This window comes from Podarcis liolepis (genome assembly GCF_965112155.1).
Source record: "Podarcis liolepis genome assembly, chromosome: 17".
NCBI lineage: Eukaryota > Metazoa > Chordata > Lepidosauria > Squamata > Lacertidae > Podarcis > Podarcis liolepis.
This window is the reverse complement of record NC_139571.1, coordinates 34058338-34083420: the sequence shown is the minus strand read 5'-3', so window position 1 is coordinate 34083420 and position 25083 is coordinate 34058338. Positions and strand designations below refer to the sequence as shown.

The window sequence follows — 25083 nt, the reverse complement described above, 5'->3', positions numbered from 1 at the left end:
TTTCCTCTTCCAGAGTAAAGGAGCATTATCCTTCGTACTTAATTGACCTCCGTATAAATATTTCTGTTTTTTTCACCTCAATTAATTTTTTCTGCCAACTTCATTAGATGAAAAACTCAAATGAATAAAATAGAGAATAGTGGCGGAACCCATTTTATGGCCGGGATACAATTTGTTTGTGGATCCCACCTGGCAAGTGGCTTTAAGATGCTTTAAGATGCTTGTACCCTTTGGTGGGGTGTGTGTTTGAAAGAGATCGAAGTGCTAATTCTGGAAATGGCTGGTTTTTCTTTCCAGCTCCTTGAACAAAATGGAGGCTATGGAAATAACGCTCTGCCTAGGACATCTTCAGCTGTAGTAACACAGAACTCAAAGCCAGCAGGGCAGCTCAACAACATGTACAATGCAGGTATATTCCCAAATATTCCCCCCTCCTCAAAATATGTGAGATCTCCCAGTACCATGTCTGGTTGTACTTCTTGGCAATTTCTTTTTCGACCATTTGTTTAATAATGGGATAAAGCCTTTTTAAAGAAATGCAAAAATATAGGAGAGAGTTTAAGTGTACCACCAAATTGTTTGACACTGAAGCTAATAGACTGAAATTGTGCTCAGTTACTTTTCTGTGCCCTTGGCTCTTAGGTCTGACAGTAGCCGAATGTGACCAGACTTACAGCGGATTCTTTGATATTCTTAGGGGCGGGACGGAGCGGTTTCTCACAAATATCAAGGACACATCTTCGAAAGTTATTCAGTCTGTGGCCAAGTAAGTAGAACTGTAACTGTGCTGATAAAGGGAATGCAGGTCCACAAACATAATTCACCTCTCCCTCAGTGCATTGGGTATTTTATGTACTGTGTCTTTCCCGCCCCCACATGTGGTTTTTAAAAAGAGATGGCCTTCTCCAAAACTTGTGAAAAAGCAGGAAGGGGTGGGTTATGATAGGATCAGCGGATGAATCTCTGCTTTGGGCACTATCCTGATTCAAGATATTGTGGTTATGTGGTTTTGGAACTTCCAAAACGTTTGGAAACCAAGGCGTGGCTTCCAGCTGGCTGCAGGAAGACACGTCGGACATTTGGGTTCCAAAGAACGTTTGCAAACACTCACTTCTGGGTTTGTGGCGTTCGGGAGCCAAAACTTTTGACTCGCAAAGTGTTTGGGATCCAAGGTACGACTGGAAGAGGCATTGTATGTGTGCAAAGTTGTGTCTATCACTAGAAAAAGCTGCTTTTAAAAAAAATAATCCCTAACCTGGTTTATACTGCAAATGTTACATTATTGGAGAGGTTTGAGCTCTCATACTGAGAATATTGTGCTGACACAACCACACAAGTTCAGGACAGAACTAGATGCAATAGGGAGCATAAAGTCTGCTGCCCCACTCAGCAGCAAGGTTTCTGGTTTCACTCCTACCCTTCTGTTTCATGCAGTGCAACTTGGCACTGTGACAACCTGCAATTCCATGCCATCTGGTCTACAGACCTCCTGCTAAAAGCAAGTGGCAACGTGGGATCCTAGCCAAGATAGGTTAAGAAATATGTAATATCCCAGTAGCTGAATGTTTAGAAGGAACATTTGAAGCATAGCAGTTTCTGATTGGCTTGACTCCCCCACCTGTAAAAATAAACTTGTGAAAGGTACAGAAATCCCCATCTGCCGAGCCTGGCAAGCTCCAAATATTATGGGATGTTCCAAATTAGCTTGTTTATTTAGCTGTTTTTCTATTGCCTTTCAGGACCAAAAAGGGGTGCCTCACAATTAAAAGCGTAACTATTTAAAACCTAAAACAGTAACTATAAAATGTAGCGCATAAATAAAGTGCAGTAATTAGAATCGGTAAGTTCGTTCATTTTAAAAGCAGATTGGAATGGTGAAGTTTTTAAAGACTCAAGTTCACAGCCAGACACACAGCTGGGTGGAAGGGACAGGGCTACCACTGAAAAGGCCCTGTCTCTTGTGACTGCCAAACTTCAGTTTGTAGTGTAAAAAGAAGGGGGGAAAGATGGTGCTTAACATATGTATGGTTTGTTTGTTTCTTTAAGTAAGCATGGGCTTCTTATAAATACAAAGAATAGTACAGCTCTAAACCCATAAGGGGGATGCCGGCGGCACTGTGGGTTAAACCACAGAGCCTAGGACTTGCCGATCAGTAGGTCGGCGGTTCGAATCCCTGCAATGGGGTGAGCTCCCGTTGCTCGGTCCCTGCTCCTGCCAACCTAGCAGTTTGAAAGCATCTCAAAGTGCAAGTAGATAAATAGGTACCGCTCCGGCGGGAAGGTAAACAGCGTTTCCGTGCGCTGCTCTGGTTCGCCAGAAGTGGCTTAGTCATGCTGGCCACATGACCCGGAAGCTGTACGCCGGCTCCCTCGGCCAGTAAAGCGAGATGAGTGCCGCAATCCCAGAGTCGGTCACGACTGGACCTAATGGTCAGGGGTCCCTTTACCTTTAAACCCATAAGGATCAACAGTAAACCTGGCATTTAACATGTGATTGCCAGCTCATTCAAAGACTACCTGGAATAAAAAAAAGTAGGAACCGGTCCCTACAAACTAAAATTATGGAACAGATTAGCTACTTTTTGGGCGTGTGGGGAGAGAGGGAGCACACAAGCATGGGGCTACCATAGGAAAATTCTTGCTACTGGAAGCTGCTAGTCTAGCTTCGAGACAGCTGAGGAACTCAAGAGTGCGCCCCCCACCCCTAATATAAGCCAGCCTAACCCATCCTCTGGTGCCCTCCTGGCGATGCCAGACTACAGCTACCCTCAACCTCAGCCAGCATGACCCATGTTCAGGTATGCTGGGAGTTGTGGTTCCAAATATCTGAAGAGCCTCAAGGTTAGTAGAAGGGATTCTCCAACACCCTGCTTCCCTGCAGTTTTAAATATAAGAACTGGTATAGTTAATCACATACGGAAGTTTACCAGTACTCAGTGGAACTCTCGCAACATGGGTGCCCCATGGTGAAGGTTGCGTCGATAATCACAGTGCAGTTTTGGGTGTCTGCAGTGTGCTTGTGTTCTGGGTTCGCCAGCCTTTATTTACCTTTCCTGTTCGGATGATCGGCAGCCACTGCAGCTGGAAGGCATCAGTGGGGTTTGGGCGCACAATTTCCCAGCTGAATGCAGAGGCATAGCATAGGGGGGGTGGGGGGCACATTGCCCCAGGCACTGTTTTTGGAGGGGCGCATGAGCTGTCGCGTCCTTCTCATGCCACTTTCCAACTGGAGGGTGGCTTGAGAAGGACGCAACAGGCATGCACCCTGCCAACCCTGTGCCGCTTTTGCGAGTCCCAGAAAGCGGTGCTGGGCTCCCAGGGTGATGTCGACTGCATCGGCCAGCTGGGCTCTGCACTGCACAGCTGGGCAGGTGGAGCAGCGCAGCCCTGCTTAGCTCCAGTGGGTGGGGGTCACTCCAGTGGCATGCCCCACCCTCATGGTCGCTGCATGCACCCACCCCAGGCACTACCAAAAAACGCTTTGCCATGGCTGAATGGTTATTTATAGCATGGATTCCCCATAGTACTGTACCTACACGTATACTTCTATGGGAGAAGGCAACTTGGGAGAACTGGCAGAAAATGTTGATTTTGGGGGTAGGGCATTCCTCTTGCCCCTGGCACCCATCAGCCGAGCCTCTGTAGACAGAGACTATGGAGAGGGAAAGTCCTTGTCACAAGGCACTTAGCTAATAAGTACCGTGTTTTTCTGTGTATAAGACGCCCCCATGTATAAGACTCCCCCTATTCTTGGGGACTCCAAATTAAGAAAACACCCCTAAGTGCTACCCGTGTATAAAATGAGCCCATAGCTGTCAACCTTCTCTTTTTTTGTGGGAAATTCCCTTATTCCAGCGCCGTTTCCCATTGCTTCCCGCTGCTATCCCGGATTGTTAGATCCCTCGTAGACTGTCCCCGGGACAGGTGAGGCTGCTGATCCCTTATTTTCGAGGCTGCTGAGCCCTTATTTTCAAATCTGAAAGTTGACAGCTATGGACGAGCCCCAATTTTAAACCTAATTTTTTGGTAAAAAAACCCCTAGTCTTATACACGGGAAAAATATGGTACATTAAACTTATAGAGAGGCTTGAGGCTTATTACTGTGGAGTGATTATGACCTCAAGGTTAAGGTAACCAATGGTAAGCCATCTTCCATTCACCTTTTCCATGATGCAGTTTTTGTTGGTTACCCAAGGGCAGAGGCCTCATAGGCCCAAGGGTAGATCAGCCGGCCCTCCTCCCATCTTCCTGCTCTCTCCCAAGTGTGGCGCTCGAATGCTAGCCGCCGTCTTCTGCCAGAGAGAAACCCCTCTGGGATGGACTGGAACCGTCTCTTTCAAGCAGGGCCTTTCCTGGGCAAGGTGAAAAAGCTGACACTTCAGTAAAGGTCTTTTGAGGGCCCAGGTGTGGATGGACTTGACCATGGGGAACTGGTTAGTGACAGTAGGGAGAATTGTATAGCACCTGAGTCGGAGAAACCCAAACCGAAAGCAAAACCCCACTACAGAATTTGTGCTTGGTTAGTTCTTAATGAGCCAAGCCATATTGCTAGTATCCTCCGTGTTGAAATCATGCTGTGCAATAAATCAAAGGCTTTTGTATGTACGTATTATGAACGTACATAGTAAAAAACTACATTTTTCCACTGCAAAATGGTGAGCTATTGTGGTAATCTATAAAACCAGAGGAAAGGGTTTGGTATGAATTTTATGTTCTCGCTGTTAAAGCTGATGCCATATTTAACTTATAGATACCGTATTTTTCGCTCTATAAGACGCACCAGACCATAAGGCGCACCTAGTTTTTGGAGGAGGAAAACAAGAAAAAAATATTTCTGAATCTCAGAAGCTAGAACAGCAAGCGGGATCGCTGCGCAGTGAAAGCAGCAATCCCTCTTGCTGTTCTGGCTTCTGGGATAGCTGCGCAGCCTACATTTGCCCCATAAGACACACACACATATTTCCCCTTACTTTTTAGGAGGGAAAAAGTGAGTCTTATAGAGCAAAAAATATGGTAGATACCTGCTTGCTCCCCAAAAGAAATAATTTGCATGAGCAGCGTAAAGGTTTATTTATGCTTTTATATTGGCTTTCTTAACACACATCCCTTCACCACAAGGCCTCTGGGCAGGTTACAACAACATAGCACACTGCAGCTTATATCTTTTTAGCCAAAATATATTTTATCTCTACTGAGGCCCAGATCTGAAGAACTATGCATGAGCTCCACACTTCGAAAGGGGTCTTGTAGCTGGTGTTTGCTTGTTGCTTTTTCTTTGTAACATGGCACTGAAAGGAGTTTTGAATAGCAGACTTGCTTCCACCCTCACCCCCAGCATTGCTCTAAAGAGCAGACAGAATGCCTTCCAAGGAAAAACAGGAATAAATAGAAATCCCAGTGCCTTTTGGGTTCGCTAACAATAATTTTTGGAACCCATTTTAAGTAATCTGGGACACCGTAGGTGATGAAAGGTCTTATGTCTGAGGTTTTGTAATTCTGAAACTGCAGTTTCCATATTGCTAGTATGAGATAATTTCCAAACTCTGAGAATTACCACTTGCACCATAACCATATGTGTGTTTACTTGGAAGCAAACTGGTTTGAGACTGATGGTGTGCCAAGTAAACATGATATTGGGGGTAGGTAGGCAGGGAGATCCATTGTCTCTGTGCAACTGGCACATATCACTGAAGTGCAACATGACTAACCAGCCTCAGCGGGGTATTAGGAACATTCATGCAAATCGCTTCTGAGCTAAATGAAATGCCATTCCCTTGACTCCTGATGAGGTTTCTATGTTCTGTGTCAATGTTGCACTTGCTTAACGCTCCTTTCAGTTATGATATGAATTGGTTGGATGTATAGTATCACTTGAAGCTCAAACCTTAAATTGCTTCTTATTTTCTTTATATATTTTGCCATTAAATGGTTTCCAAAGGAATGCAAACAAATGAAACTGCAATGGCTAGTGCTCTTTTTATTTGTTTTTTTAGGTTCCTAGCATTAATGGTTTTCATTACCTATAGTAAAGGTAAAGGGACCCCTGACCATTAGGTCCAGTCGTGACCGATTCTGGGGTTGCGTGCTCATCTCACTCTATAGGCTGAGGGAGCCAGCGTTTGTCCGCAGACAGCTGCCGGGTCATGTGGCCAGCATGACTAAGCCGCTTCTGGCAAACCAGAGAAGCACACGGAAACGCCATTTACCTTCCTGCCGGAGCGGTACATATTTATTTACTTGCACTTTGACGTGCTTTCGAACTGCTAGGTTGGCAGGAGCAGGGACCGAGCAAAGGGAGCTCACCCCATCGCGGGGATTCGAACCGCCAACCTTCTGATTGGCAAGTCCTAGGCTCTGTGGTTTAACCCACAGCGCCACCCGTGTCCCTATTACCTATAGTAGTGTTTTCCTAATGTGACTTAAGGCATTCGTTAAGGAGGGAAAGCAATATTTATTTTTCAGAGGGTTATGAGATGGTTGTTTTGGAGAGGGCTTTCTCTCGTTCTCTTTTTATTTTGCATCTTGATTTTGCGTGTGACGCTTATTTCCTTGCCCATTTTTCCCCCCTCCTTCAACTTTCATCAATCCATGCCCACGTTCTTAGCAGTCCAAGGTAAATATGCCTCAATTGTCTGTGTTCTCTGTGTTGCATGCTAACAGGATTGTTCTGGTCTTAACCTGCTAACTATGTCATACTGAGAAGTTTCTGAACTCTCAAGTTATACATAAGAGATGACACGCTAATCGTGGTCAATGCATTGGCCCCTACACATTGGTAGACCTACAACAATATGAATAAAGGAATTGCCCTGTAGATGCCGGATTTCATTCTACTTAAGTATCTTTCGATAGTATTAATACATGTATAACTTCAGAGCTTCTGGTTTTGTTTTTTGTTTTTTCTAAAAAACAAATCTGCCAAATTTCTACATCTTTTTTTCTCTTGATGCTCTAGGAGGCTTAGTTTGGTCAGAATTGAGTATGCACTTCCGGAGTTAACTCTGAATATATTACTTCTGGTAAATGAGTCACCATAGCCACTAGAGGGCCAAGAAAATTTGTGTCCCGGGCTTTTTAGACTCGTCTACCCATCTGAAACCAAAGGGACACATTGGTTGCCAGATGTGAAATGTATTGGCATTATTTTTAGCTGTCGTACCCCACTACAGAACCAGTTTAGGAGGGGATGCTGTGGGGTAAGGGGGAAAGTCCCATTGCGCTAGCAGACGTCTTTCCGCAACCACAGTAACTTAGCTGAATCCTGCCCTACATCTCTTAGTCCAGTTCAGTGCCAGATTTACGTATAAGCTAAACAAGCTACTGCTTAGGGCCCCATTCTCTTGGGGGCCCCCAAAAAAATTAAAGAAAAAAAAACCTGGATGTACATTTCCAAAATATAAGATAAAAAACAAATAAAATAAAACCTACATACAGCAACAGCGTTTTGTGTTGCATAGGCTCCTATGATGTAAGTAATGGGCCCCACATGTGGCATATATTCAACACAAAAAAAACAGCGACAATTTGTTGTTGACAAAGGAGAGCTGGACATATAAAGGGCCCCATTACCTTCAGTAGCTTAGGGCCTCATCAAACCTAAATCTGGCCCTGGTCCAGATAGCAGCTAAGGAGTGATTGGGAGACAAGTTTTAGCTGGTCTTAATATGCAAGGCAGGTTTCGGTGCATGTTGAAGAAATAGAAGCAAAATGTTGCAGGGCAGGGCACACAGGGTGGTGGAACTAAAGAGAATTAAACTTCAACGAAGCGTTTCATATGGACTTGGACCACAAGTGTGAGTGCTTAAAAGAAAGTCGATGTCCTTTTCTAAAAGCACCTGTGTGTGTGATTGACTGACAGTACAGTCAAACCTCTGTTGTCGAACGTAATCCAATCCGGAATTGGGAACGTTCGACTTCCGAAACGTTCAGCAACCGAGGCGTGGCTCGTTCGGGTTCTGAAAAATGTTAAAAAACCAGAGCATTTACTTCTGGGTTTTCGGCATTCAGGAGCCGAAACGTACGATAACGGAGGCTTTCAGGAACTGAGGTTTGACTGTACCTAGCTGGCAACACATAAACCTATTCTAGTTTAGGAATATTCTTTCTTGTTGAGTGGAGACACACAAATCTGATTAAAAAGTAGTGAAATAGAAGACTGGACTGACCAGCTGAACTAAACATTCAGCAAAATGGACTCCATCCAGGGACTGTACTGCACTGGACTGTAAATGAAGGGGTGGGAAATAACTGTATTTTTTTAAAGTGCTTTCTCTGTGTGCACACATATGTGCAAACACAACTTTCCATACACTGTGGAAAGGACTAGACTACAACTGCCCTCCCCAATGTGCAAATTTTCTACTTGCTGGGAGCTTTCATAACATAAACAGGGATATTTAAAAAATGAAACTTACCCCCACGCCCCCACCCTGCCCAGCAGTCTTCAATGGCTTTTGTTAAAAGAAGGAAACTTGTGCCTTCCTGGAATGTGTGTGGGAAGTTTTTGTATCTTAAGGTTATCTGTTTGGAGAGTGGGCATGGGTTGTGCTTGCTCTGTAGTATTTTGCCTCCACAATATTTCCTTAACAGTGCCAATCCTCTATTTCAAATTATAAACACACTTATCTCTGTTAAGGAGTCTAAAGGATACCTGTGGTTCTGACCTAGGTTAACCCGCTTCTGTTCAATTCTTCTTATTTCTGTTTGCTTGCGACTGATACACCTTTATGCTGGTTTATCAATAGTATTTTGTGTATTTCCACTTAAAGTGCTAATCCATCTCTCTTAGTTCAGCTCTCTTTTAAGGGAGGCTCTATCTGTGCACTCATAAATTAGTAATGTCTTTGTTTTTTGCTTAACCATAGAGCAGGGCAAGGGAACCTGGTGCCCTCCAGATGCTGTTGGACTCCAAATCCCAGCAGCCTCAGCCAGACAGGCCAGTGGTGAGGAATGATGGGAGTTGTAGTCCAATATTTTGAGGGCCACAGATTCTAAAGCTCTGCTGTAGAGACTTTCCTAAATCTTTCCCCCTCTGTGTAAAACCATAGACTTAACTAGTTACTAGTGGCCAAGTGAAGCATAAACTGGGTTAGGTGAGTCATCATTGTGGGAACCTAGAAAAGCCCCAGAAATCATATTTTGTTTGAACCCTCTCCAAAAGCGGCAGAAGAATGAGAGAAGTCATCAAAATTGTATTGCTTTGTGTAGTCTTAAATTTTATTTTTTTTAGTAAGCTGTGTACACACTCCTACATCTAACCCCATCAGTTCATTGCCAGATCCTCAAGATGCTACACTGACTCAGCAGATCTGAGAGGGGGGAAGCAGCTTGTCCATTTCATATTGGTGGTGAACCTTGGCCTCAGCATTGGGCCATCTGTAGCTGTTGGCTCAGTGACACCAATAATGTGCCCCTGGGCATGTGGATTGCAGAAGGACCATACAAGGGGCATATTTGAGTCAAGGCTAGCAGAGAGCTTTAATATTGCCCACGAGCCTCCTGCACAACATAGTATATGAACTTCCCCTGTTAGCTCCAGAGGTGGGAAAGATGATTCAGTCATTTGCCACTATTCATTGCAGCAAGGAGGGGAAGGAGAGCAGGGTGTATCTGCCCACTTCACCAAGTCAAGGAAGCTGTGGCTTGAAGTCAGTGCTGCAGTAACCATGGGAATAATGGGATATTAACCTCACAAACCTTTCATGAAGATAAGTCTTCCCCATCCGAGTGCCCTCCAGGCGTGGGGACTACAACTTCCATTATCTTTGACTATTGGCCATGTTGACCGGTAGCTGAGTTGACCTGTAGTCCCATACATCTTGAGGGCATGAAGTTGGGGAAAGCTGATGTAGATCATTGGGAATAGTCTTCTCTCTCTCCCCCCCCTGCCTGCCCCCCATAAGAATTTTCGTAAGTCTGTTGCCTTAAGTATTCAAAACATTCAGTTTCAGGATGTTTGTGCTAGATTCTTTAGATATCTTCTATAATTCGGAAATTTGAGACAGATGTAGGAGAGACTCTCCAAAGGTGGGTGAGAGGTGTTGGTATTCCAACTTGAAGGGCAAGGAAGCTGGCATAGAGAACCTAGTAAGGTAGCTCCCATCCTGAAAACTCCATTTTCGAACCAGCCTAGAGATTCTGTAGTTTTAACTTGAGTATTCCTCTTTTATATTTCAGTTATGCCAAAGGGGATTTGGATTTATCATACATCACTTCCAGAATTGCTGGTATGATAAGATCATCCGTTATCAAATTGCATATTCTAGCTGCTTTTATGAAAACAAAGGCTTGAGCCTCTGCCATCGTTTTATTTCTTCTTCCTTCCCAGTGATGTCCTTTCCGGCAGAAGGTGTTGAGTCTGCGATAAAAAATAACATAGAAGACGTGCGGTTGTTCTTAGACTCGAAACATCCCGGACGCTATGCTGTCTACAATCTGTCTCCGAGAACATACAGACCCTCCAGATTTCACAATAGGGTTTGTAAGCCAGTGCTGCTTTGCCACTGTTCCTTTTGCCATTGCAATGTCTTCTTCTTTTCCAGTAGAAACTCGTAGCCTGGTGCTTCCTTGACATGTGGGAAGCTGTAAGAGTTGCTAGGGTGTCCTCTGCCTGCTTGGCTTCCCTGTACAAATGAGAGAATATTTTTGGAATGGTTTGGACTGTTTCCAGAATGCTTTAAAAATGTTTTGGTATTGATGTGTTTCGTGCCCTGGGCTCCTTCAGAAGGAAGGGCAGGATATAAGTTCAATAATAATAATAATAATAATAATAATAATAATAATAATAATAATAATAATAATTATTATTATTATTATTATTATTTCTGGCCTTTGGCTGAGGCTGGCTGAGACTGATGTAAGTTGTAGTCCAAAACATCTGGAAGCCACCAGGTTAGCGCAATTGTGTGTTCATATTTCACTTCTTTGTGGTTGACTGGTAGCCTCTGGATTTACCGTATTTTTCACCCTATAGGACGCAATTTTCCCCCTCCAAAAATGAAGGGGAAATGTGTGTGCGTCCTATGGGGCGAATGCAGGCTTTCCTGGGCTGCCTGCAGCTCCGCGCCACCCTCCCGATCCCGGCGCGAAGCCATGCGGGGCTCCGGAGGGGTGGCGCAGAGCTGCCTGCGCTCCAGGGCTTCCTGCAGCTCCGCGCCACCCTCCGGATCCCGGCACGAAACCGTGCGGGGCTCCGGAGGGTGGCGCGGAGCTGCCTGCGCTCCAGGGCTTCCTGCAGCTCCGCGCCACCCTCCGGATCCCGGCACGAAGCCGCGCGGGGCTCCGGAGGGTGGCGCGGAGCTGCCTGCGCTCCAGGGCTTCCTGCAGCTCCGCGCCACCCTCCCGATCCCGGCTCAAAGCCCCGCGGGGATCCGGAGGGTGGCGCGGAGCTGCCTGCGCTCCAGGGCTTCCAGCAGCTCTGCGCCACCCTCCCGATCCCGGCGCGAAGCCGCGCGGGGCTGCGCAGAGCTGCCTGCGCTCCAGGGCTTCTTGCAGCTCCACACCACCCTCCGGATCCCGGCGCGAAGCCGCGCGGGGTTCCGGAGGCTGGCGCAGAGCTGCCTGCGCTCCAGGGCTTCCTGCAGCTCTGCGCCACCCTCTGGATCCTGGCGCGAAGCCACGTGGGGCTCCGGAGGGTAGCGCAGAGCTGCCTGCATTCCGAAGCCTGGTGCGCGCTGAAGAGCACCCCCGGCGCGGCTCCCTAGGCTTGCAGATAGCAGGCTGTTCTGGGGGCTGGGGTCGGGGGAAGCTCGGGCATCCCCCGCGCCTGCCCCGTGCCTGGGGAGGGAATTTTTTTTTCTTCCTTTATTCACCCCCCAAAAAATTAGGTGCGTCCTATGGGGCGGTGCGTCCTATGGGGTGAAAAATACGGTAGATGGGGAAACCTGGGCAGAAATCATCGCTGTGATAGTTCCTCAGTGGCCTTGGGCGAGTCACAAATCCCTCACCCTTCTTGCAGCATTGTAGTAAAATGAAACATTCTGCTTATACCCTGAGCTGCTTGGCTAAAATAAATGATAAAACATGTGAGAGAGACATATTTTATCACACCCTGCTTTCTTATGACAGGGGCGTTAACTCCTTTCAGAAAATTGGGAAAGGGTGATGTGCAGGTTCTGGTTTCCGAAAAAGCGTGGAAATTGGTTTAGAGCAGCAGTATAAACAGATGCCATGAGACCAAAAGAAGACCTTAAAAAAATATACCTATACCTATATCAGTGCAACACTTTAATCTACATTGTGTTATGTTGCTAAATCATGAGGACGATTGGAAATGTGCAGAAATTCAGCAAGGTTAGCCTAGCATCTTTCTGTAGTACATTCTTAACATCATGAAACAGATGGCAGGTCGTCCCATGCCTGCTAAGCTGCTGAGCTTCCTTTTATGAAATTTGCAAAATATAATTGAGGGTTCAGAGTCTGAAATAGCACGTCTTGGCTTTGGTCATCTTGTCCGTTTCTGGAGATCTTTTTTGGGGGTGGGAGGAGTTGAATATTTATTTCATTTGTTATATAGCAGGCTTGAAAGCTATACAAGTTTCTGATTAAAATTAGTTAAATCCATGCACCCCACCCTGTACTGTCTCTAAAACAGGTGTCTGAATGTGGCTGGCCAGCAAGGCGTTCGCCAAACCTTCAAAACCTTTATAGCATTTGCAAGAACATGCATTTATGGCTGAAACAAGACCCAAAGAACGTTTGCATTGTGCACTGCCTTGTAAGTAGCAACAGGTCTTGAAATGCCCCTGTAGCTCCAACAATACAAGGAAGTTGGAAAGAAATGTTGACTCAAAATCCTCCACAAATGGATAGGTTGAGTGGGTGGGGTGGGGGGGGGGGCAAATAGAATGGTTTTAAACACTAAGAGTTGTAGATTGCAAAGAGAAGAGAGATACCATAACTTAAGAGTCAACATTTGAAGGTGATAGGATAGGATTGGAGGAGAAACCACAGAGCAGCTGATCCACTTGAAATTTCAACTCCACCACCCCCAAACCCAGTTAAACGTATACAGAAAATGGGGGATTTGAAGTAATATGGAAGTTGGGACTTAACCAAACTGCATCAAAATGACTAAGGAGTATCTGTACTCTGTTCCTGTCACTGGAACAAAGAGAGCTTTCTTCCTCCCTCACAGACCAGAGCTTGTGCCTAATTGCTCGTGAATTCGGTAGTGGACTTGTGACATTTCTTTGATTGAAAACATTATCCAAGAGCTGGTATATAATAAATGACATTTTCCCATCAATAGCTACTGTTCCTACCCTTGTGTCTTTTCTTTTTTGGTAGGACGGAAGAGCTGCATCAGCCGTCGTCGTGTGTTCTTTCTTATGTTTCTGCCGTCTGTTCACTACGGCTGAAGCCGCTGTTTATATGTTTAGCATGAAGCGCTGCCCACCAGGCATTTGGCCATCCCATAAGAGGTGAGTAGTTGTTCAATGAAGCCGTGTTCTCCTATTTTCTTTTCTTTTTTGCAGAAGCCCTGATATATGTTATGAAAATGGAGATAGATGGAAGATTAAAAACAGAAAGACGGGGGTGGGGGTGGGGAGTGGTGCATCACACACAGACATTACACACTACATTGATTTTTTTTTGAATTGCATCAAAGGGCTCTACCTCTCCCACCTCCGGCTAAGCCTAAATACAGTGGTACCTCGGGTTAAGTACTTAATTCGTTCCGGAGGTCCGTTCTTAACCTGAAACTGTTCTTAACCTGAAGCACCACTTTAGCCAATGGGGCCTCCTGCTGCCGCTGCGCCGCCAGAGCACGATTTCTGTTCTCATCCTGAAGCAAAGTTCTTAACCTGAAGCACTATTTCTGGGTTAGCAGAGTCTGTAACCTAAAGCTTATGTAACCTGAAGCGAATGTAACCCAAGGTACCACTGTATATTGTTGGACCTATTATAGATGTGAATGGCATCTGGGGCACTGTGAGGATCAGAGTCCAGCTGGCAGGGCCCTCATTGCCCCTTCCATTGATAGGACTTGAATATCTGTGTAGTGCTTACTTGAAAGCACTTCACAGACCAGCTGCACGATCCGGTGTGGTTGGTTCATTCTTTAGTGAGCAGGAAACAAGTGACATCTGCCACTCACCTGTTTGCCTGGAATAATTGCTGTTTGCCCCAAGCAAGTAGCAAACTATGCAGAAGTTGCAAAATATGGCCCTTTTCTGTAAAGGGTCAATAATTATTTGTGTGAGCTTTAACTGTGCCCTATTAGGTATGCATTCAGTAAGGTACCCTTGTAAATAGCCGCTTGTTTGACTAACCATGACATGTAAAATCTCAACAATTTTATTTCCCAAAGTTAAAACCATGCTCAAGGTGGCTTACAATATATAAAAAAATTATGTAACTGCAAACATAACAGAAGTAGTCATAAACAAAACATTGAAAAGCACACACACAAAGTGAATTATTTCCACATAAATCAGAAGAGGAAAAATATAAAGATATACAAAATTAAAATCAACAACAGTACCTCAGCCCAAGAGTCTGTTCAGCTGCCTCAGTTTTTGTGGCTGGAGCCCCATTCTTCAAGGCTAGGTGGAAAAACGGCCTGCAAGGCACAGAACGTCTTCTAGGACTCATTTCCCTGGGCAGGGAAGCGTTAAAAAAATTGAAGAGAGCTGCCCTTTTATTCTTTTCAGATAATCTGTGGGCCTCAAATGTTGGCATGTAACACATGTGGCTAGAGGGAGCAGGGAAGTATTCCTGTGGACTAGAAACTTTTTGTGGACTTGCAAAGCTGTGAACGACCGACCAGGGTGTGCAGAGTTGAGTTCATAGTTTCACCGACTCGAAGCATTACGTTATTTGACTTCTGCTGCTTCCTTGTTTCCACAGGTATATAGAGTACATGTGCGACATGATGGCCGAAGAACCCATCATCCCCCACAGCAAGCCAATCCTCATCAAGTCTATTGTCATGACTCCAGTCCCTCAGTTCAACAAGCAGCGCAATGGCTGCAGGCCTTTCTGTGAAGTTTATGTCGGGGACGAAAGAGCAGCCACTACCTCACAAGAATATGATAAAATGAAGTAAGTGGGTAGCGAGGCCTGAGTTTTTCAGGGGTCCGTGTTAATGTCATCTACAGTCCAGGCAGAAACTTTCCACTTAGCTTTTTCACCCTTAGCTTTCTTGTGTAGCAACTTGTGAGTAGCCCAGCTTCCTTTAAAACGTTCCTGCGAGAAGGAATAGGAGCCCTGTGTGCGTAGCTTGATGCAGGTTGCGTAGCCTTGCTGCCGCAACCCACCGTCTCGCACCCTCTGGGCTCCTTGGGGGTTGAAGAAATCAAATTGTAACCAGTTACAGTGGTACAGCGGTTCTCAAACGTAATCCATTCCATAAGACTGTTCAGCTTCCAAAACGTTCGAAAACAGAGGTGCAAAGGGCAGTCTGCAAATTGCGTTGGGAAATTGAAAAAACACGCAGCGGAAGTTGTTCGACTTCCGAGGCGCATTCAAAAACGGAAGCATTTACTTCTGGGTTTTCGGCGTTCGGGTTCCAAAACTTTCGTCAACGGAGACGTTCGAGAACCGAGCCTGGCACTCTCCAGATATTGCTGGACTACAGTTCCCATCATCCCTGACCTCTGGTGGCAGGGGATGATCGAAGTTGGAGACCGACAACTTCTGAGGGAGCGGGTCTGCGCATTCCCCCACCTGTGCCGTAATGTTTCTAAATTGCACTGCTGCATATTGACGTGCGATGCCTGGTTTTTCTTCCTCTCCCTTAGGGATTTTAAGATGGAAGATGGCAAAGCTTTGATCCCGTTAGGCATAACAGTCCAAGGAGATGTTCTCATTGTTATCTATCATGCCAGGTCCACTTTGGGTGGCAGACTCCAAGCCAAGGTAAGCTGAAAAGATAGAACTGTATTTTATTTTAATTTTGGTATGAAACTCCGCTGGGGTTCTTGAGGGATATTTTTACAGTGGTACCTCACAAGACGAATGCCTCGCAAGACAAAAAACTCGCTAGACGAAAGGGTTTTTTGTTTTTTGAGCTGCTTCGCAAGACGATTTTCCCTATGGGCTTGCTTTGCAAGACGGAAACGTCTTGCAAGTTTGTTTCCTTTTTCTTAACACCGTTAATACAGTTGCGACTTGACTTCGAGGAGCAACTCCTAGAACGCGGTGTGGTAGCCTTTTTTGAGGTTTTTAAAGACTTTGGTGATTTTTTAAGCTTTTCCAAAACTTTCCCGACACCGTGCTTCACAAGACGAAAAAAATCGCAAGGCGACAAAACTCGCGGAACGAATTAATTTCGTCTTGCGAGGCACCACTGTACTTGCCATAGCACCCAATTCCTATTTCAGGCAATGCATTTGCCCACATGGCTGGACAAGACTGATTATAGCTGCCCTACATCTGGAGAAGCAGAAGAGGAGACAATGCTTCACATGCTTATAATAAATTATAGAAGTAACAAAGGGATTTCACTGGCCAAAGTCACTAATAATATCAGCAGGCAGGGAATATCTCTGGTGCAGTGCACGATATTGCATCACATTAATTGCTTCATTTCACATTATTTCTATTATATCTTATTTGTTTAATTAATTTTAGGTATTTAGATACCGCTCAATGCTCAGAACTTGTATGTGGTGTTCATAAAATGTGCCTTTTTTAAAAAAAAAACACAACAACAGAGAATGAGAACAACTTAAAATTCATCACAAAGACAGAAATCATGTCCTGTCCTTTTCTTTCTTTCTTTGTATTGCTTTGCTAGATGGCATCAATGAAGATGTTCCAGATCCAGTTTCATACAGGATTTGTCCCGCGGAATGCCACTACTGTGAAATTTGCAAAGTACGTTGATAACCTGTTTGGTGATAACTTTCCCCAGCGTAATGGCAACAAGTACTCCCACTTTAACTGCAGAAGTAGTTTTGTAGCCGTGTGTGTGTGTGTGTGTGTGTGTGTGTGTGTGTGTGTGTTAAACTGTAGTTTTCTCTTTAACACTCTTCCTTAACTGTGTATGGTAGTACCTCTGGCTACAAACTTAATTCGTTCTGGAGGTCCGTTCTTAACCTGAAACCATTCTTAACCTGAGGTGCCATTTTAGCTAATGGGGCCTCCTGCTGCCGCCATGCCGCTGGCGTGCGATTTCTGTTCTCATTCTGAGGTAAAGTTCTTAACCTGAGGTACTACTTCCAGGTTAGCAGAGTCTGTAACCCGAAGTGTTTGTAACCCGAGGTGTTTGTAACCCCGAGGTACCACTGTACTTTGTCTCTGAGCTATCACAGCATTGTAACGTGAATTGGAATTAAGGGCTCAGCCTCAGGCTACAGATTGCATGGCTCAGCCCCTTTTCATCCTGTGTGCAGAGGCTCCCCACCAGAGCTGTTTGTTGCTTCTGACAACTCCAAACATGGGTTAAGCGGGTAAACCTGTGGGCACTCTGCATTTGGGACTCTAAAAATTATTCATGAGCTGCTACAAGTTGGCATTGACCTGCGTTGATGATTGTCGAGCGTAATAACCAAACACATGGGTGGGTAAGGCGAGTTTGTATCAGTCCATGTGACCTAAGAAACTGGATAGAGCATCCATTATGGCTGCCTGTTACTCTATTTGGTACCCCCAAATCAATATCAACCACTCAAGGCCCCGTTACCTTGAGACACTGACTTCCCCACAGCTGCGTAGGGTGTTTGTTGGACTAAGGTTCCAACAGGTGCCCTCCGCATATTTAGAGGGGAGATACCTGGGAATTCCCCCTATGGAACGCAGGTGCATTTATGGATGCAATCAGGATGAGGATGTTGTGCATAACCTTCTGCTTTGTCCCTTATATTCAATGCCAGAGAATTTTTTTTATCATCTGTTCTTGACTGTCTCTCAGACCAGTCCCCCCAGGAGGGGACAGTTGAGTTCCTAGCCAATAAATATCTCCAGGTGACAAATCTGGTAGCCAAGTTAGCTCTGGCAGCTAAGAAGCTCCGTTCTAGATATGTTAAAAAAGGTAAAGGACTCCTGACAGTTAAGTCCAGTCGTGAACAACTTGGGGGTTGCGGCGCTCATCTCGCTTTACTGGCCGAGGGAGCCAGCGTTTGTCTGCAGACAGTTTTTCTGGGTCATGTGGCCAGCATGACTAAGCCGCTTCTGGCGAAACCAGAGCAGCGCACGGAAACGCCGTTTACCTTCCAGCTGTTGCAGTACCTATTTATATACTTGCACTTTGACTTTTTTTCAAACTGCTAAGTTGGCAGGAGCTGGGACCGAGCAACGGGAGCCCACCCCATCGTGGAGATTCGAACCGCCGACCTTCTGATTGGCAAGCCCTAGGCTCAATGGTTTAGACCACAGCGCCACCCGGGTCCCCTAGATATGTTAATGCTTCCTAATTTTAAAACCTCATGCTGTAAATTTTAATGTTTTTAGCTTTTATAGGTCATGTTGTGTGATTTCAGCTTTGTTCTTATTATCATCTGTACATTGTAAAGGCCTTTGATTATATACAATTGATTGATTGATTGAATTTGTATCCCATTGGCTTCACTGTGGCTTGCACAGAATACCTTCCCTGTGGATTGTGGTCTAATTCATTGCCATCGTCAACTTGTGTAAAATTGCTGCAGGTACGATCTGGATGCGTGTGACATTCAAGAGAAATATCCGGACTTGTTCCAAGTGAATCTGGAAGTTGAAGTAGAGCCTCGGGACAGGCCCAGCACTGAGCGAGCCCCCTGGGATAACTTGAACACCAAGGGTCTAAATCCCAAGATCCTGTTCTCCAGCCGGGAAGAGCAGCAAGAAATATTAACAAAATTTGGTAATGAGAAAAATGCTTCCGATTTTCTATTTGAGCGTTTTCAGAGGCTTCCGTTTTATATTATGGGGGGATTTATCTCCCCTCCCCACCCCACTCCACCCCATTGCTTTTTTTTTACCATGAGCTCTCATTTCTTCCATCTCCTTAACAGGTGGCATGTTCCTAAATTTCTTGCATTTGAACTTTTTGCCTGTTAGGTAAGCCTGAGCTACCTAGACAACCGGGGTCAACTGCCCAGTATGAAGCAGAAGCCTCCAAGTCAGAATCATCTCCAGAAGGTGCTCCCATGGAGTCGGACTCCCCACCGAGCAGCAGTGCGGAGGCAGATTTCTTCCACACACTGGACTGGCAAGGTAGGGTAAACCAATGGCTTCATTGCACTTCTCTGGTTGCTCCTGTGCTGTCTGTTGCTTGTCACCAGCCTTGCTTTAGGCCTGCTTGCTACAGTAGTCATCTTGGCATCAGTGTGTTCATCCTCTGTGTACTTAAGTCCCACAAAAGTAAAATAAAAATAAAAAATTCTGGGCCGAGAAAAGCTGAAATCTGCAATGCTGCCTAGCCACCAAGTAAGTGGTTGTGCCCAAGGACCCTATGTTGATATAGGGGTCTCGGGGGGGGGGTGTTGTCCACCTGCATTCCTTTCTCCTTTCTGGATGGACCTCAAATCCCCTTTCCCCCTCAGCGGAAGGGTCCTTCTGTGTGAAATTGTCCAAATCCCACAAAAAAAGCCCTGCTCCTTCAGAATTGCAGAGTACAGGCAGCCCAATTTGTGGGCAGCTCAGTCTTCCATCATTTCTGTACAAAGGATCTGGAATGATAGTGCTTAAAATCCCTTCATCCCACCGTGAAATTTGAGTGTTTGTAGGAGGTCTCAGGGGCGGCGGGGGGGGGGGGGAGGTTCCAAGGAATATTCCCCAGCAAATAAAAGTCAGGATTTCTCTTAGCTTCCTTCACTAGAGAGTAACAATTTTGCTTTCTGGGGTTCCTGTGGGTTTTGGTGGATACGGGCTTCCAGAGCTGCTGTCTTGCCATTAGGCCCGTGTCCTGAAACAATGTGTTCCTGCGCCATAAATGCCAGCGATTAGAGGCCCTGTGCTATAGCCGGCCTCCTCTCCCCATCATGGTTGCCAATGCAGAAGCAAAAGGAGAGCTATGGAGTGACTGAGGTCCACATCCCTAGGGCTTGGCAGCAGGCCCATTTGAGGAATGCGGGTTGGGACCTTGGCTGCCCATGCCTTTGGCACTTGGCTGAATTTTACGTGGTCCTTGGCTTTGTGGCACATTTATGACAAGGAAGAGAAAAGGGCCTTACCAGATTTTGACTCTTGCTCCTCCCACCACCAGCATGTAGCCTTTGATGGGTTACCCCCAAAGTAACATGTCCATTGATGGAGCAAAGGTTTCCCATCCCCGCCTTACTCCATTCATCCAGTAAAAGTTGTTGCAAGACTGGTGGAATAGCACCGTTACAGTAAACCTGTTGCAAGAAGGTGTCATGTCCTTCTCTTCACCCAACAGAAGGCAAAGGTTCCGAAGCGGCGCCTGAGGGACCCTTCCCCAAAGAGAGACCTCGGCTGGTGGAGGAAAGGGACGACAGCGAACCTTCCGACGAGGAATTTGCTGCCTTTCCCAGTGAGGTCAGACCAGTTGAGGAAATGGTGAAACACGCCCTGGAAAAAGAGGATGGTGAGCCGCTGTTTGAAGCTGATTTTGACACTCCCACTGGTCAGCCGGAAGAGACTCCCACAGAAGACAGCGTTGACTTGCTTGGCCTGGATTCAGAAGCTCCCCCAGAGCTGCTACAGCCTCCTTCGGAGATGAAGAGCTCCTCCAGCAACGCAGACTTGCTGAGCGAACTGTTTGTTGGCGGTGCCCCAGAGAGTTCGGAAGACTCTACCGCGGACCTTCTAGGAGGAGGAGCAGAATTCTTCTTTGGTGGCCAACCACAGCCCTCCACGCACCCCCACCAGAGTAGTGCCCCCTCAACGGGAGCCGCCTCTTCTTCTGCAGGTACGTAACTGGGCCTTTCCTTTCACTGGAATTCTGATGAGCAGCTGGGTCCACTGCCATCCTAGAAGTGTACACAATAAGTCCGCAGACACGGACTGTTGAGAACTGTAGAGCACTTCTACTTTAATTTTTAGATCGGTTTCCAGATGGCTCTGGCGGGTTTCCGTCTGGCACTCTTGTCAAAAACCCTGGCTGAGCTCTGGAACATTTGAGTTGCTCAGGCTTCCATCAGCTCTGGCTGGCGACCCAGCTGTGCCTCGTTCTCATCAGGGATAGCCTAGCTTGTGTCGTCTATGCTCTGGTAATCTCTAGGTTAGATTACTGCAATGCATTCATTACACGTGGGGTTGCCTCTGAAGATGGTTCGGATGGTGCAAAATCCTGTGGCTGGGTTGCTCTATGGGGCAAGACAGTTTGAGCATATTACACTGATCTTGGCCCGGCTGCAGTGGCTGCCAGTTAGTTTCCAGGCCCAATTCAAAGTGCTGGTTTTGACCTATAAAGCCTTAAACAGCTCAGAACTGCAAACTACGTCTCTCCATATGAATCTGCCCGGACCCTGAGATCATCCTCTGAGGCCCTTCTTCATGTGCCTCCTCCTCGAGAGGTCCAGAGGGTGGCAGCATGAGAACAGGGCCTTTTCTGCAGTGGCTCCCCACCTGTGGAATGCTTTCCCCCTTCATTATCTATTTTTAGGTGCCAGACAAAAACATTCCTCTTCAACCAGGCCTTTGGCTGACTAAAATCTTATACCCCTTTTAAAGATATTTGTGGGTGGGGGGGAGAAGATTATTGGCTTGTTGGGTTTTTTTGTTCTTGTTTTTATCATGTCCTTTGTGTTTTTTATATTGTATTTTTATGTTGTGAACTGCCCTGAGATCTATGGATAAAGGGCAGTGTGCACATTTAATTAATAATGATAATAATCTTGCAGATGCCATGATCTGTCTCCAAAGGAGAAGGGCGAATTACAGGATGGAGGCAATCTCACGTGCCAGTAAACCACAGTGCAGTCTGATTCAGCTGTTGCCTTCTTCACCGAGTAATGGGCATTGGGGAAGGTGCTTGTGAGCCTCAAAGTTCCTCCCGTAGGACACATAGAAAGAGCCTTCTGGATCAGGCCAGTCAAGCCTGCCTGCCCATGAGGCAGGATGAGGCGGTCATCTCAAGCAGTGCCCCAAAGGGTGGTGGTCTCCCTGCGGTCTCCCTGGCCTTATGGAGTTTGCCGCCGCAATGGGGAGCAGCAGAATGTTTTGCTCAGGTGCCAAAACCCCCCAGGAAGCCCCTGAGGCCAATGGTCAAGTCTCATCCAGCATCACCTTCTCAAAGTGGCCAACCAGGTGCCTCTGGGAAGCCCACAAAGCAGGGCCTGAGTGCAAAAGCAATGTCCAGCAACTAGTATTTAGAAGCAGATTGCATCTGACATTAGAGTGTACCAATTAGGGGTATTAGCCCCACTCTAGTCTTTTCCTCTCATTTCTTCAATGAAGATTAAAAAGTTACAAATCAGAACTTTGCAGCAGAAGGTCTCTTAGCTGGCCGTAGTGTAAAATGAGTACAAAAATCAGCATACACTTTTTGCTAGACAGTCTCTCCGGTGGAGTTAAATAATTTGTTTGGGCCTGGCCACACTTCCAGAGGCTCCCAAAACTCACCAGTGAGCTGTGACTTGCAGTTTGGCTGTTGGCCATCTAATAAGCCGATCCGTTTTCTGGATTCTGAATGATTCCTTGAAATAAGAAGCATCCACTTGGATTAAATGCCTAGAGCAGGCATGGTCAAACTTGGCCCTCCAGATGTTTTGGGACTACAGTTCCCATCATCCCTGACCACTGGTCCTGTTAGCTAGGGATGATGGGACTTGTAGTCCCAAAACATCTGGAGGGTCGAGTTTGGTCATACCTGGCATAGAGGTTGTGCGCTGGGAGAAAGCGGGAGGAATGGACCCCCTAGTTTAGAATGGTTTGTCTTCATGTGGAATTTAATAAGTGGTGTATTCTGTTCAAGAGGCCATTTACTTTTTTTAAAAAAGTTTAAGCACATTTGGTAGAGCATGAGACTCTTAATCTCAGAGTCGTGGGTTTGAGCCCCATGCTGGGCAAAAAGATTCTTGCATTGCGGGGCGGGGGGGGGGGGGGCGTGAACTCGATGACTTTCATGGTCCCTTCCAGCTCTGTGATTCTGTGATCATCATAAACATTAATTATTGGGTCTTCCAATTGCTGGAAATGCAGTTGTAACATTGAAATATTTCCTTAACACTAGGGCGTGGAGGCAGGTTGTGGAAGGCAAGAGCAGCATGGTTTTGTCATATGACCACTCCCAGAGGAGGACCAAAAAAACATGCTTTGGTGAAGCGTCTTGTTCCGTTGCTTGTTAATATACATCTTGACGTCGCAGGAGAGAGCAACAGTGCTGTGATTGTTTTGAGTGCTTCCAGATAGGGGATTGCACGCGGGGCCTCAGCTGGCTCTGAGAATTCACTTGCTCATTATTGAATTCCTGTTGAAGCGTGATGAAAACTAGCGGTGCCGGGGCGGTAGCTTTAACTACCTGCTTGCATCAGAAATAATCAGCTGGTGGGGTGGGGAGGTGTTCCCTAAAACAAGCAGATTCCTTTTCCATGGTCATATTCAAAATGGACTCAGTTGAGCTCTAGCTTCGACGGGTGGGTGTGTCAGAACCGGCTGGGCTCTAAAAGCATCTTGGCCTGTGAATACAGCCCTGTGGCAAGGGAAGAGTGTCAGCCAGGCTCCCTGCTGGCCATTGCTTGCCACTCCTTGCTAACTATAAATACTGTCCTCTGAGCAGCTCCAATTAGCTGCTGCTTGACAGTGCTCAGTGAAAGACCTTCCGGCTGGAGACTGCCTTTTTGGCATCCTTCTGTTTATTTCACAGCCTTTGCAGTCACTGCTCTTTAAAAAAAAATTAAAAGGAAAGGGGGAAAAAGATCAGCAATGCCTTCCATTGTGCAGACTGGTACAGTATGGCTTTTTAAATGTTCCTATTAGGGGTAGCAAGTCCACTTGGGTAACTGTTTCTGCTAGGGGAATCTGGCAGCTTGAAAAACTTTCCACTAACTTCAGTTTGCAACTTGATTTTCTTGGGTGGAATTGTTACTGGGCTTGCGTGGTTGACTTGACGTCATAGGGTTTGCTTTGTTTTTTATTTATAGGGAGAAAAAGGGGGACTTTACAGGCAGCAGATCGTCGTTCTTCTTGTTGGTGATTGGCAGAAATCCTTGTGTTGTGCAATAGCGTCTAAACCCCAGTGACGGGTGGGTGGCAGAGGGCAGAGTTGTGCTAGTGTGCTTGGAAGCAAGATACCCTGAATAGTTTTGCGTGCCGCCTTCTCATATTGCCCATCCTCACCCGAGAATCACTTCTTCTTTTTCATCGGATGTCTTGGAAGCATCTCAAGTAACACCAATAATGCTGTGTTTTGTCTCCAGCTGACCCGTTTGACCCATTCACAGTCTCCTCGGGTTCCGACAATCCGACTCTTACTGGCCCCGATCTATTTGGTGACTTCCTTAGTCCGAATGAACCAACCGCACCTGGCACATTTCCTTCCACACACAGCGCACCACCACCTTCCTCTAGCACAGACTTCCTTAATTTAGGTAAGTGCCTTCCTCACTCCCCCTCTTCCCCCGACAGCCACATAGCCTGTTGAGTGACATGCTCCACTCAGATTAGTCAAGGTGGATTAATGTCTAACGGATCGACTTGGTGGTGTTGCTATTTTAACAAGCTTTGTGTCGCAGGTGTATGTTTATCTTTCCCCCTGTAACATAGCTAAAGTTTTGCTAATTTACCTTTTCACAAGCTCCTTTTGGGTGAAGATAGTTGAAATTGGGTTCCCAGCACATCGTATTTCAAAATTATTAAACCCCCATAAGTATTCCCCCTGCCACTGTTCCCCAGCCCAATATTCTGGGATATTCAGTGTATGTTGCCATACAAACTGTCACACACTTAGCTGTGAAATTGTGGCCAAACTTATTCCATGCTTTGAGTTAGCATTAAGGCATGAAACTGACCACTGGCTTCAGAAGTTCATTTCAGCTTCTAGAATGATAGAACAAATCAGCTTGTTGATTTTCAGCACTCTCTATGTGCTGGCATCCTTAACCATTTGTGTCTTGTAACAACATTTTGTACTGCCTGGCACTTATAGATTGCATATCCCTTTAACTAGGAGCTAATAATTTAAGTACTATCTTCTGTATGGTGTAGGAAGTCTGATAGCACTTTTTCAGTTTAAATAAAGTAAGCTAGAAGATA

General features: G+C 46.0%; 1 protein-coding gene across 3 annotated transcripts in view; it reads left to right on the top strand.

The window, feature by feature from the left end:
* GAK (cyclin G associated kinase) overlaps positions 1-25083 on the top strand; it is a 76593-nt gene that overhangs the window by 35022 nt on the left and 16488 nt on the right. For 2 of the 3 annotated variants that reach the window (XM_083481366.1, XM_083481365.1), the window contains exons 10-22: positions 298-409; positions 643-766; positions 10177-10226; positions 10328-10476; positions 12593-12715; positions 13288-13421; positions 14851-15045; positions 15744-15861; positions 16742-16821; positions 18594-18787; positions 18985-19140; positions 20306-20797; positions 24249-24419. In XM_083481366.1, coding sequence (XP_083337492.1) covers positions 298-409; positions 643-766; positions 10177-10226; positions 10328-10476; positions 12593-12715; positions 13288-13421; positions 14851-15045; positions 15744-15861; positions 16742-16821; positions 18594-18787; positions 18985-19140; positions 20306-20797; positions 24249-24419 — 2098 coding nt within the window. The remainder of the gene's footprint in view (positions 1-297; positions 410-642; positions 767-10176; positions 10227-10327; positions 10477-12592; positions 12716-13287; positions 13422-14850; positions 15046-15743; positions 15862-16741; positions 16822-18593; positions 18788-18984; positions 19141-20305; positions 20798-24248; positions 24420-25083) is intronic. The other variant, XM_083481367.1, reaches the window with a different exon arrangement.